Source organism: Botryllus schlosseri, chromosome 1, assembly GCF_051294905.1.
Source record: "Botryllus schlosseri isolate E-star chromosome 1, Bs_hap1, whole genome shotgun sequence".
Taxonomy (NCBI): Eukaryota; Metazoa; Chordata; class Ascidiacea; order Stolidobranchia; family Styelidae; genus Botryllus; species Botryllus schlosseri.
This window is the reverse complement of record NC_137236.1, coordinates 15,469,590-15,482,185: the sequence shown is the minus strand read 5'-3', so window position 1 is coordinate 15,482,185 and position 12,596 is coordinate 15,469,590. Positions and strand designations below refer to the sequence as shown.

General features: G+C 37.1%; 2 protein-coding genes and 1 long non-coding RNA gene across 3 annotated transcripts in view; all 3 read right to left on the bottom strand.

Moving 5' to 3' along the window:
• Window positions 1-2,066, bottom strand: part of LOC145443241 (uncharacterized) — a 36,750-nt gene extending 34,684 nt beyond the window's left edge. The window contains exon 1 of the long non-coding RNA XR_013916357.1: window positions 2,049-2,066. This is a non-coding gene — a long non-coding RNA (uncharacterized LOC145443241). The remainder of the gene's footprint in view (window positions 1-2,048) is intronic.
• A 3,441-nt stretch (window positions 2,067-5,507) lies between these two features.
• Window positions 5,508-8,454, bottom strand: LOC145443224 (putative inhibitor of apoptosis). The gene has a single exon (XM_080321211.1). It carries the CDS (start codon window positions 8,258-8,260, stop codon window positions 6,560-6,562), a length of 1,701 nt encoding a protein of 566 aa, XP_080177337.1. The 5' UTR covers window positions 8,261-8,454; the 3' UTR covers window positions 5,508-6,559.
• Window positions 8,455-9,834: 1,380 nt separating this feature from the next.
• Window positions 9,835-12,596, bottom strand: LOC145443198 (uncharacterized). The gene has a single exon (XM_080321193.1). It carries the CDS (start codon window positions 11,727-11,729, stop codon window positions 10,680-10,682), a length of 1,050 nt encoding a protein of 349 aa, XP_080177319.1. The 5' UTR covers window positions 11,730-12,596; the 3' UTR covers window positions 9,835-10,679.

Genomic DNA, 12,596 nt, shown 5'->3' with positions numbered 1-12,596 from the left:
TATTCAGCCGAGGTAGCGGCTCATCCTCCCAGCGATAATTTCTGCGGAATTCTCCAATGATCTTTTCGTCATTTACCAAACCCTGGGGATTGGATAAGGAAAGAGATCGCATCACCGATTCCCATTCCGCTTCTCCCGAATTGGTATTAAAGAAATTTCCCAGTTGGGTAGCCTGTTTGTGTCGACCAGCAGCCCTCAATTTCTTCTGCAGTGCGTTAGCCAGAATAACATCCACATCCGTATTTCCAGGGCCGTGGCGTATTCGTCGCATCGAATTTTCCATCCACTTTAGTAATGGCATGTCTCCTGGGTCCATCATAAGCTGAAGCATTTCTTTTTCTGATTGGATTTTAGCCGACACATTGAGTAATGGGGCTGAAACACCAGAATTCTTGTGTAGCTGTTGCTGCTGTTGTCGCCTAGTCCTTCCCCCATTAACTTTTGGAGTGGAGGTAAAACGAGGCATATTTGGATAAGTCAGGTTGTTAGGTCGGCCCTCATCCGTATCTTCATCCGATAAATCTTCGGAACTTCGTGTTGGCTTCCAAATTTCCTTTATTTCTCGAGCCAATACTCGCATATGAGAATCGTAATCGTCGTCTCCGGTGTCTTCCGCATCTTCTGTAGCATCACCCTGTTCTCTGAAAGTCACCCGTCGAGATTCTCCATCCGCACTTCCCGCTCGTCTTCGAGAATCATTTTCCTTGTTACGACGTTCCTGCCATCCTCGATACCCCATATACTTATCTAGGGGACTCTTTTTTGGTTTTGACTCCATTTGAGGCTCCCCCTTTCCGAGGTCAATCAAGAATGGATTAGTAGGTGTATGTTTTTTTTGTTTGGCGCGTGCACCACTTCCCACATGGAAACATGGAGCCGTTCCCCTGTCGGTATCTGACAATGCAGTCGAGCCCGAAGCTGGTAGCTTAGGATAGACGGCTGTTACAGTATGACAATCCAAACCCTTGCGAACCGTCATGGTTGGCCCAGGTTTTACGTCCCGTTTTTGCTGCTCAGTGAGAGGAACGTAAGCTGGTGGGTCATCTTCCGGTGCATTTGGAGATACTGTCAAAACGGGAGATTGGATTCTATTTCGCGTAGCTTGTGCATGCGACTTTCCGAGTTCAAACTCTGACGTAAGGATGTCATTCAGCACGTCGGTGGAGACCTTCCCGCTAACTTTTGTTGTGGCATCACAAACAGCTTTGAGGTCCGCTTGAGCTTTTCGCACCTCTTTCTTCGCCTTTTCTAACCCTTTCATGGTTTCCGGCAGAGCTGTCTTTACCTCTTTCAATAGTTCTGTTTGTTCAGCCACGTCCTTAGCCAGTTGTCTTTCTTGTCGCCGAACATCTTCATGGCGTTTTTGTGTTGCTTTAAGCAAGGTAATCCCTTGTTTGAGTTCGTCTGTCGCTTCTGACGACTTTTTCCTTTTGAATGCTTTCAACATCCTTCGCATAGCCCTTCCTATTGACCGGATAAAGTACTGTTGACAGAAGGTAGTAGATCAGGCGAAGACACGTTAAAATGTATTGTAAATCTCTGCGGCGTATTCGTGGGTTGGACGTGAGCAGTGGGTTCGCTGCTATTAGATCCCAAAAATACGTTCAACAGGTTAGAAAACGCTCCAGGTGATACGTGCAGATAAATTGCTGCCAATATTATCAGGAGAGATACAGACGATGAAAGCAAGGATACGACAAGTACAAGTTTTACGATGGTCGTCTTAGAAAGCATCGATTGGTCAACGTCTGAGTACCGGAAGTTCCCCGTACTGGCCACCAATTTTGTTTTTAGAGTGCAGCTCCACAACGATTGTTATGCGAGTAGTCCACACTTGTTCGGGATACTTCGTAGGACAAAGTTGACACTCTTTGCTCTCTTATGTAATACTGACGACGTTCGTAGATCTGTAGATGTTGATTTGAGATTTTTCACAGTCGTAAATGTTGATTGAAGTATTCAGCAGTTGTAATGTTGTCTTGTTTCCAAACAGCCAATGACCATTAGGTCCAAAATTCTAATCTAACCTTATACGTGTACTCTAAAACCTTAATACAACCAAATACTCCAATTCAGTTAATTGTGCAGACGGAAATGTGGTAACTCTATGCAAAGCTTGGTTAAAAATTGGCATACACATCATTCATCAATTATAACACAAGGCATGGTTTAACCTATACATCATCATACACAATTAACAAATATTTTCAATACTCCAAGGTTTGTTTACGCATATAATTCATGCGAAGGCCTGTCCTGCCGAAAAGCTTATCATTTCAAAAATATTTCATCACATAATACAAGAACACAATCAGCATTAAGGACGTCAAATCGTCAGTACAATTATCATTACCATAGGCCTATTAATCAGCCTGTTCGATACTACCCTTAACAAGGTGTTGCTTAGTTGAACACTGCTGATGAGTTCTCTAGTATAGTTTCAGTTATCAGTATAATTTAGTGTTTCCATAAAAATGGACTTCAAACATTCCATGTTTGGCTTATGTAAAAGAAAATTTTATAAATTTTATATTGTTTTTCATTATTTTTTTCCAATAACGATTCTCACCGTAAAGTTCGGCATTTTGTTTTCGTTAAACTAGGGGGTGATAAGGTCCCTAGGGTCCTGCTTAAAGGTAAGGGCGTAGCAGTGTATAACGCCTTATATACATACTGTAGGGATGACGAGGCCCCACAGTATTAAACATAATTCGCAGTCAACCGATTGGCAATAATCAGTACAAACTGTAAAACATTTCTGAATGTAGGTTGACCAAACCATTTAATAAGCTGTGAACGTGACGGAATCAATTCTCTGTGCGACAAAATACAATAAAATGACTCTATGCAAGACGCAATAGAGGTTCTGACCGTTCTGTATCTCGTAGGCCAGTTATAACGGATATTTTAACTGTATCACGATATCACAAAGCAGCAGTTGCGACGAAATAAACATCAAATAAACCGTGAATCGTGAACCATTAGATTATATATCTTGTGCACACTGTACAACACAAGGGGTCCTGACCGTTAATACATAGCGTAGGTCAGTTATAACGCTTTATACTCATGCAGTGGAAATACATGAAATCCATATTATTCATGAACTTAACCATATTCATAGGACTAGGACATTTACAGTATCCTCGGGGTAAAAGGGTTCCGTGGATTCAGCTTGTTCCTTCACCCATTCATCCTTGATCAAGTTTTCCATAGGATGCATTCGAGCCATATAGTGGAACCACAAGAGTTTAGCCTTTTCATAATTTCCAGAGGCCATGTCTCTTATCATTTTATGGTTTTCTATTATTCCTTGGTAGTCAATAACAAGGGGCTTCTCATCAGAAAGAGTTTCTTTAATTCGTTTGAAAAAACATTTCAATCCAAGTTTGATATATTTGGGCGGGGTCCTTGACCATTCGTACCATCTATGAGAGGGAGGTATTCTTGCTTCATATCGTTCTTTAAATAACCAAAAATAAAAGATCAAGTCTTGTTCCGCTACATTAGATCCAACTAGTTTGGTGACATCAACATCACCTTTATCATTTACTTCCGCGTTATTCATACTTTTAATTTTCTGAAAGAAATTAATCATCCAGTTAAGGTTCTATTTGGTCATGCAGACGGAAATGGGGTAACTCAATGTAAAACTCAATTAAATTGGCATACACGTCATGCATGATTAATAGACATTCATCCTAGCAAAAAATACAATATACAATCCAGGCATTCATTGTTCATAATCACAGCCATTATATTTCATTTTATGTATCAGTATAGCAGCTCTAACATCAGAGGGAAAAGTATCATTAAAGAGTTTATCAGTGGTATAAATACAAAATCCGGTTCTATCAGAACAAGGCATTCTTTCTAATACCCATTCTTCAGGTATAACATCCGAAGCAGGATGTAATCCAACACAGAAGACAAACCAACAAAACTTTGCATGTTCGTAATTCTCAAACAGTATCATGCGGGAGATGGCTAGATGCTTTTTGTATAGCGCATCAAACAGCTTGTCAGATATTCTCAGGTTGCAAATCCTCAAGTAAGGTGTCATAAATGTTTCCAGTTCATCCCGTGTTGTTGCAGCCCACTTGCTGAAATCTTTATGTTCATATTTCTTTTCAAAGGAATCGAAGAAAACGTCAAGTTCATGTTTTACTCTAACCATTTTATCCCCCATATTTTCTTAATATAGAGAATTTTACAATGATTATTGGACCGGAAATTTTTCTTACTAACATTTTTAACACCTATAAATATATCCACACTTCCAGAATATTCATTAATGGTAATAAACATACCAGATACCTAGTAAATTACTTGGCATACATATCAGTCCAGTTTCGTGCCGTTCTTTGATAACAATCATAGTCATCTTGATACAGTCTGGCGCTTTCAACATCCATAGGATCTTCTGGGTTCGGGGAAGCCAATAATGATGAAATTGAAACCAATACTTTCCCCAACGTTAAAGCAGGTGACCATTCTTCTGCAAGAATGTCGATGCATATGGTACCCTTGCGGCTTATGTTTGGATGAAAAATCCTGGTCTCGAATTTAATCTTCGGAGGCTTGAATGGATATTCCGTTGGAAATTCAACTTTCAGAAGGAATGTTCCTTTTTCGTATGGTGTTTTTGATGGTCCGCGCAACAGTGCTTGCCAAACATAGATATCCGATTCGTCCAATGGCCCCGCTTGTAAAATTAAAGGGTTCGTTTGAATTTCTTGAGCGATTTTTCGCCTTTCAAAATGTAATCTATGCTTTGCCATTCGGTGTAGATTTATATTATTCGATAAGACTTACACACATAAAAAGAAAGGGAAACATTACCAATTCAGTCGTTTATCCATAGCATACATATTTCGTGAAAAGCCGGCAATAGTTCTGCTAGTAATGTTCCAATCTTCGTCAACATTAGCTATAGCCAACACATATCGTAGAAATACATACAAATAGTATGCAGGACTTTCTCCAAAGTTTTCTTCCACAATGCGCTTCAGTACCCTTCTGGCGCATTCCAATTGTTCCACCACCTCATGGTCCCGGTATAGCCAAACAAGAAAATCCTTCAATACGTATTCCATGTCATTGGCTGTCATAGTCGGAAAGTTCTCGATCCTTTCTTTTATACGTTCATGTACAATTCCCATCCTTAGCCAGGCAACTCTGCTGTCAGGTATTGTAGGATATGGACACGGTCTGAACTTTTTTCGATTCAATTCTTTCTTCTGTGGGTCTTTGGGCACATATTCGTACTTTTCATAATTGACTTCCAACATGTCACGATTACAGGTCAAATAAATTCTTAATCTCTTAGAATTCCTTACACAAAAGCCCAAACATCATTAAACATTCATCAAATCCTAATCAGCAAGCCATCATAATTACATAAATTAAAATTTTAATTCTAGTTGTAGTAGTAGACATAGCACACGGTTTTTTGAAATCACAAAGTATTTTGTATATCTAATTGATATAGTGGAAAATTTGATATAGTATATGTATCATTTCAGTTAATCATCTTTCAAACATTCTTTTATCCATTGTTCTGAAAAGTTTTCCTTCATGGGATGCATTCGAACAATATGTTGGTACCAAAGAAATTTGGCTTCCCTATAGTTTCCCAGTGTAATAATTGCAATCCGATTATGTTCTTTGATAGCAGCATGATATCCCAGAGCCTTGCCTTGCGGAGATAAAGCACTCCCGTAGACTTTGTCAACATACAGCGTCAGCATTCTGACAATGTCATTAGGTCTTGTCATAGCCCATCTTGACCATCTGTCGGAAACTTCCACATCTTCTTCATAGTATTTACAGAACATGTCAAAATAATATTTCAGGTCGCACACAGCAGATTCATGTCCCATTTGCAATAATTCCTGGTTACTTATGGTTCTTCGAGACATTCCTCTTAATCATGCAGTATAACAATTTTGGAAAAAGCGTCTTCTAAAATCGGAATAGCAATAGTTTCAAATTCTCGAGCATTTAGAAGTAATGTTGTAGCATTCTGCAATTCCATTTGTGGCAATCTTTCATCCAGAAATCCTTCTGGTAGATATTTATGAGCCGGGTGTAGTTTCAGAACAAGTTCAAACCATGTATATTTAGCCAGATCAAAGTCTTTCGTAACAAAAACGCGAGCAATATCACTATGAGCGTTATAAAGCTTATCAAAAAGCTTTTCGGTCACATTTGCAAAACAATGATGAAGGTATTTCTTTATTAATTGTTTGAATTTTTCCTTCGGGGTATTTTTCCATATTTCAAAATTTTGGTGATGGTATTCCTGTTCAAATTCATCATAGTATTCATTAATTTGTTTCTTGGTTAGCGTAATTTCCCAATTCTCTAATACTCTAGTCATCTTAATACAAAATAAAGTACATTAAAATCATATACTCAACTTTGTAATATGTATACACATTCCTGTTACAAAGTTGAGCCATCCGGATTGTCATGATAATATTCATGCTAATAATCACAAACATAACACTGTATCCAGAATATCAATGATACAAGTACAATAGTCTTGCCTGTTCAATCAAGCTCTATACACCTTTATCTTTTCAAGTATTGTTTCACCGCAAATGTTGCATCTTTCAGAATTTGTTGCACATCCTTCACAATTGAATAAATGTCCACAAGGTATGAAAGTAATTTCACTTTTGTTTTTCTTGCAATGTTTGCAAAGCACAGCCTCTTGTATTTCTTTCAAACTTTGTGCGATCTCATCCACCGACATTGCTTCGGCCACAGCTACTTCGTTCGTTTCTTTATCTGTGTTCACTTCATGGTTATTTTCAGATATACTAGTGACTTGTTGTTGTGTTGTTTTTATTGGACTGGTGGAAATTGTATCCACTGTCTCCAGTAAATCTTGGATTATGTCACCAGTAGAGAAATGATCATTAATTTGTCTATTTATAGTTCCCTCTATTTGATCTCTCGTGAATCCCATGTCTTCCAATTGCATCCTGTTTATGTATTGTCCAGATAACCTTGGTCGATTATGGTTCCGACGTATCTCCTCTCGTGGTACATCGAGACATATTGCATCCCTTAGCGATGGTCGATTGAGATTTGGATGTTCATCTCTTAGTCGTAATACGAAGTCAATACCTTTCATTTGCAAAACATATTCACAACCAGGAAACCACTTTGCATGCTCTGTCCATGGCTCATCATTATAGTTCCAGTTTTGCAATCCTCCATTACAATAAAAACATTTGGTCCTGTCCAAATCCCCGAGATAGTACAGGCCAGCTTTAGCCAACTGTTCTGCTGTTACTTGAATCCTTTGCCTAGGCCATTTATCATTAAATGAAGATATTCTTTGTTGTAACGATATCATATGTAAATTCATCGGGTAAAGACAAGGAAATCTTTCCACCAACTGGAGTTGTTCTTCTGGTGATGGATCTGGAGGTTCTCCTATATTATCGGTTAACCTTTCAATTTTTATTCTGAGTTCGTTATCCGCCTGGTTTCTCTCGGAGTATGTCAAAGGTATGTTTCCCGCATACTCGTTATTTGCCATTTTGCATTTTGTAAAATGTCTTTGATGTTGCTCTAAGACATTATCAGTAGGCGCCCAGTTTCTCAATACTCCTGAACACGAAAAACATTGTGCTCTATCAAGATTCCCTAGGTAGAAAAATCCCTGTTTTGCCAACTCCCCTACCAAGTATGGAGCAGGATAAGAAGGCCATTTATCGAAAGTTTGCCTCCTTTCGAGCTCACTTCTCAAATTTGCAGTTCGTAGTAGAGTCTCATGTTCTTGATCACGGATGTTTGCAAATACAGTTTGCGGCAATGGACACTCTTCCTTTTTGATAGTTGTTCTTTGCACATTCCTACTAGTTTGTTGGTTTCTTGTAGGGAGGTTAAGGTGGCACCTGATTTTGTCAAAAAGGAGCCTCCTAGAGCGATTTGAAATAGGTAAGTTGTAACCATGTTGTCCCGACACCATGTCACACGTAGTCTTATGCCACTTCTTGTCAAAAACGTCATCCTCAACGTCCCATTTTTCCACAGTTATGCCACAGCAGCAACATCTCACTATGTCTTGAAATCCGGTCCAATAGAAACCAGCAGCGGCTAGATGACTTGGTATCACCGGAATTTCTTTTGGAAAATGTTTGAACGTTGCAAGTCTGTAATATTCAACCCAGTGTTTTCCAGGTGGGATATAACTGCAGTTATGTCCAGGAGGATCACGATCTCTTTTCATCAGAATGCCCATAGTTTCAATTTAGTCGCTTCTCGGTGTAATTGCTTTTGATAAAACAGGCGTTCAATATTACAGATCAAAATGTCCAAATACAATCATACTAATCCAACATTCCAGTAATAATACATAAACATTCTGTTCTTAGATAAAAATAAAGATCATTAAAATTTCATGCAACAGAAACATATTATTACCAATATTTTCAATAGATCAAATTTCAATTTTATACAATCTTAAATTTATCCCATTGATAACAGATTTTATAACTTTCACAATTAACATTGATTCCATTAATTCCATAATTTAGACGTTTTAACCCAATACTTAATAATGAGGATTATGTGCAAAATGATAAAAATTTTCCAGATATTGTCTCATCGACTCAGTTTCTTTGTTCACTCTTTTTGAACAAATATATATATATCCTTCCATAGCAGTCGTTTCATAATCCAATGCCAAATATCCTTTTACCCCCAAATTCTTTTGGCTATGCCATGACCATTTGGAGTTGGCACTTCCCACATAATCAAGATTAGTTATGCATATCCAAATTCTGGTATATTTCATTACTACTCCTCGTATTACTTCATATACTACTCGCCTTATACCTGAGGGTGGTATTCTTCTGATTACTCCCAACAGTGTTTCCGTAATTATAGTCCATGAGTTTTCGTCAGGCTGTATCATCTGTTCTTTCCATACTATTACACGTTGTTGTTGAGATGAGTTTTTCACTATGGCAGAATCTTGTGAGTCTTCTGAGTCTGTTTCATATAATTCATCTGGGCTTGAATCATTGTCTGTATCTTCCTCTGACGTCCAAGCACATGATTCATCACCATCACATGATTTCGGTCTTTTATACCAATTTTGTTCCTTTTCAAAAAAAGACTTGAGCACATTCATCAGGACGCTGAGACATTTAGGTTTTTTTGTTATTTCAACCCCATCCAGTTGTGTCAGCAGGTTTTTAAAAATAGTAGCATTATGACTCCTTATTTCGTACAAATACATTATCTCACTGTGACACAATAACAAGATAATATGCTTATTCTATAACTCTTACTCATCTATATACTTAAATAGAAACATTTCATAGTTTTATAAACATGTGGATAATAACACAAGTATACCTATCTACGCCTATATTGTTCCCCCAAAAGATTCAAATCACTTATATCTAATGATACTGATCATAGTGATAACATTGTTTCAATGTTCCAATGTCCGAAAGTTGGGATCAAGGACAATTATCTCCAGAAATCGTTGAAATCTTTCTTCCAAGACCACTCTTCTTTTCCAAAGCCACTCCTTGTGATATTCCCCCTATTAGAGTACCTCTTCTCTCCATCTCCCCAGAGCATATCTTACGAAGTTTCTTGGTCCAATTCACCATTGTTCTCTTGCTGACGTGTGCTTCAAAAGCTATTTGTCGTTGAGATACATCTATGGTCCAAAGATAAATCATCATTACAAGTTGGGTGAGTCTTATTTTGCTTCCTTCAAATAGCGATCTTTTCCTTATGGACGTGGTAGTCAGGCACTTTGAAACCAGACACCTCCATCTATATCCATCCATAGTTCTTTTGCATTTTTCTTCATTCATTTGTTGTCCACATTTAAAACATGTTGCCTTTTGAACAAGGAGTTGCCGTGATCGCAGAAACTTTATACATTTTCGTTCACTTGATATTATACCACATCGAGCAAGATTGAATAGATTTCTTCTTTTTCTGGGTTCTTTAGTCTTTATATTTATTTAAAACTTAATTATCTTTTCAAAAGTAGTTTCTGTATATATAAACATTGGAAAGTTAAATTTCATGCAGGCACTTTCAAAGTCATAAATTGACAATCGGCTTCTTTTAATGATATTCCCTGCGTCTTTGCCCATGCGTAGATCTGAACTTCCGGAAAGATTATCCACATTATGAGATCTCTTTCAGAATCTCCCTTTTTTAGAAATTCCCTCATTTCCGGATTTGCTCTTTTTAAAATTGTTACCCAATTTATGCAGATTTCTGCAAAAGCCATTTGTATAGGCTTTTCAGGGTGAATGCTTCCTGTATAAATTTCTTCCCACTCATTTTCCATCAGATGTTTCCCAGGCCAATTATTGTTGTTTGTAGTTACACCGTACTTTTGTTTCCAATATCGTAATCTTGGATTTAATTCATCATACATTATATCACACAAGTGATCCGTCAATGTATATGTTGTTAACAGAAACTTCAGCGATTTTAATCCTTTATCTATAAGTGTTTCTTTTTGAGGTATCCATGTCGTATGTTGTATCTCCGGATCATCGCAACGCAATCCCAAACACATTTTGATACTTTTTAGTAAATCCTTTATACAAAATATATAAGTTTAGTTACATATTGCCGTATTACAATACTACACCGAATTTCAATCTGTATACTTCAACATTTTACATTAGTTTAATAGTAATTAGCCAAACACTAACGGCAAATGTACATTTTGAATGTATAGTCACATGATTAGAAAGGCTTTTCATTTCATCATAATATAATTTTGATTGCTTACGCACATAGGGTCTCTTGGTAGGCGTTCCATTATTATATCTATTTAATTTTAAAATTTCCAAATCTGGTAATTTTTCCAATAAAGAATCACTAAGAAATTGTACGTGATTATAACTAAGATCAATAGTATGTAGATATTTGAATGAGATATTGGAGGACAGAGAAAAATATTGCAAGTTATTATAGTACAACGTTAATCTCTCTAAATTACATAAAGATTCAAGTATTGTCATATCAAATTCAACCAGTCTATTTTCATCCAGATTTAATGTTTCCAATTTCCTCAGTCCTTGGAAAGCCCCATCTTCTATAACTTCTATTGTGTTTCTTGATAAATCCAGTATTTTTAGACGGCGCAAATGAGCGAATGTTCCATTCTTCAATCTTTTTACCTTATTATTGTCCAGGTATAGTTTTTGCAAGTTTTTCAAGCTTGTAAATGTTAATTCTTCTATCTCTTCCAATAGGTTGCTGCTGAGATATAAAATCTCCAATCGGTGTAGACCTGAAAAGCTTTCCTTTCCAATTCGTGTGATGTAGTTTCGCATCAAGTTTATCTCCCTGAGTTTTTCATTTTTGCAGAAGGCCCCTCCTGGTATTGTTTGTATTTTATTCCAACCACAATGCAACACCTCTATGTCTTTGTATTTTTCCAATTGTTCTTTGGTTATTTCCCGTAGACAGCTGTCGTTGATGAATATCTTTACTGTGTTCCGACAAGATTTTGCCAGGTATATCTTATCAGGATCCGGAATTCTTGTATAACTCGAATGGTCACACCAAAGTACCAAATTGCTTCCTTGCATGCATTCCGGGTATAACATGGTTCGTCTTTCATCTGCTGTACACTTCTTTTGTTCTATTGTTTCCGGATATATAGCATTACACATACCCAGCCATAATACTAGTAGTTCCACTCGGTTCATTTTACTCATGAATTAGATAAACCACTTTGTTACTATATACCTTTGGAAAACGTGTCCTTTGTAAGTCAAAATCTTATTTACATTCGTTGTCATTACTCATAATTGTTCCGGTATTATACAGTCAATGTTCACACTTTCCCCTCCGTAGGGGTAAGGATGTATTTCTATACGCCTTATCCTTTTTGTTCGCCAATGTATTGAACTTGAATAGCCTTTTATTCCCAAATTATTTTGACAATTCCATTGTTCCATATGGGGCGGATCTTTACAATATTCTCTCTCCTGGTACACATCCTTTGTTATATTAGTGTTTGTAAGTTTCATCACAAGTCCTCTAATCAATTCATACAACATGACTCTTCTTCCAAAAGAGGTGTATTCCTTCGCTCTTATTTCAAATATCTCTTCTACCACACGATTGAATATATCAAAAATTTCTGAGGTTATTTCCTCATCCAGGGCTGCCTCTTCTAGGCCATTGTCTGTTCGTTTAACCCAATCAACTCGGTCCGTAAGCAATTCCCATATTCTTTCTTTTAACTGGTATCTCTCATATTCGCTGTTATATTCTTTCAGATTCAATAGATCCAATTCATCATATACATCGTACAAAAGACACCAATTCAATGGATTGTAACCTTCAATATAATCAAAATCTAACATTCTCTTTTCCTTCCTGCAACGACCTATTCACCTTTTTTTCAAACAAATAGAAATTTCGCACAATTTACCATTTTCAGGATATGACAATTCTCAAGACTTATGCAATTACTTTTACTTTTCACTCATAGCTTATAAAGTATACTCCATACTCGTTAAGACATTTATCAATCCATTAATCACCCAATACCTATTAGGCAATATATCTCTCCCCCC

Bases quoted from the DNA above. Each gene is read 5' to 3' on its own strand.
- LOC145443224 (XM_080321211.1), bottom strand. From the start codon at position 8,260: ATGGGCATTCTGATGAAAAGAGATCGTGATCCTCCTGGACATAACTGC.
- LOC145443198 (XM_080321193.1), bottom strand. From the start codon at position 11,729: ATGAGTAAAATGAACCGAGTGGAACTACTAGTATTATGGCTGGGTATG.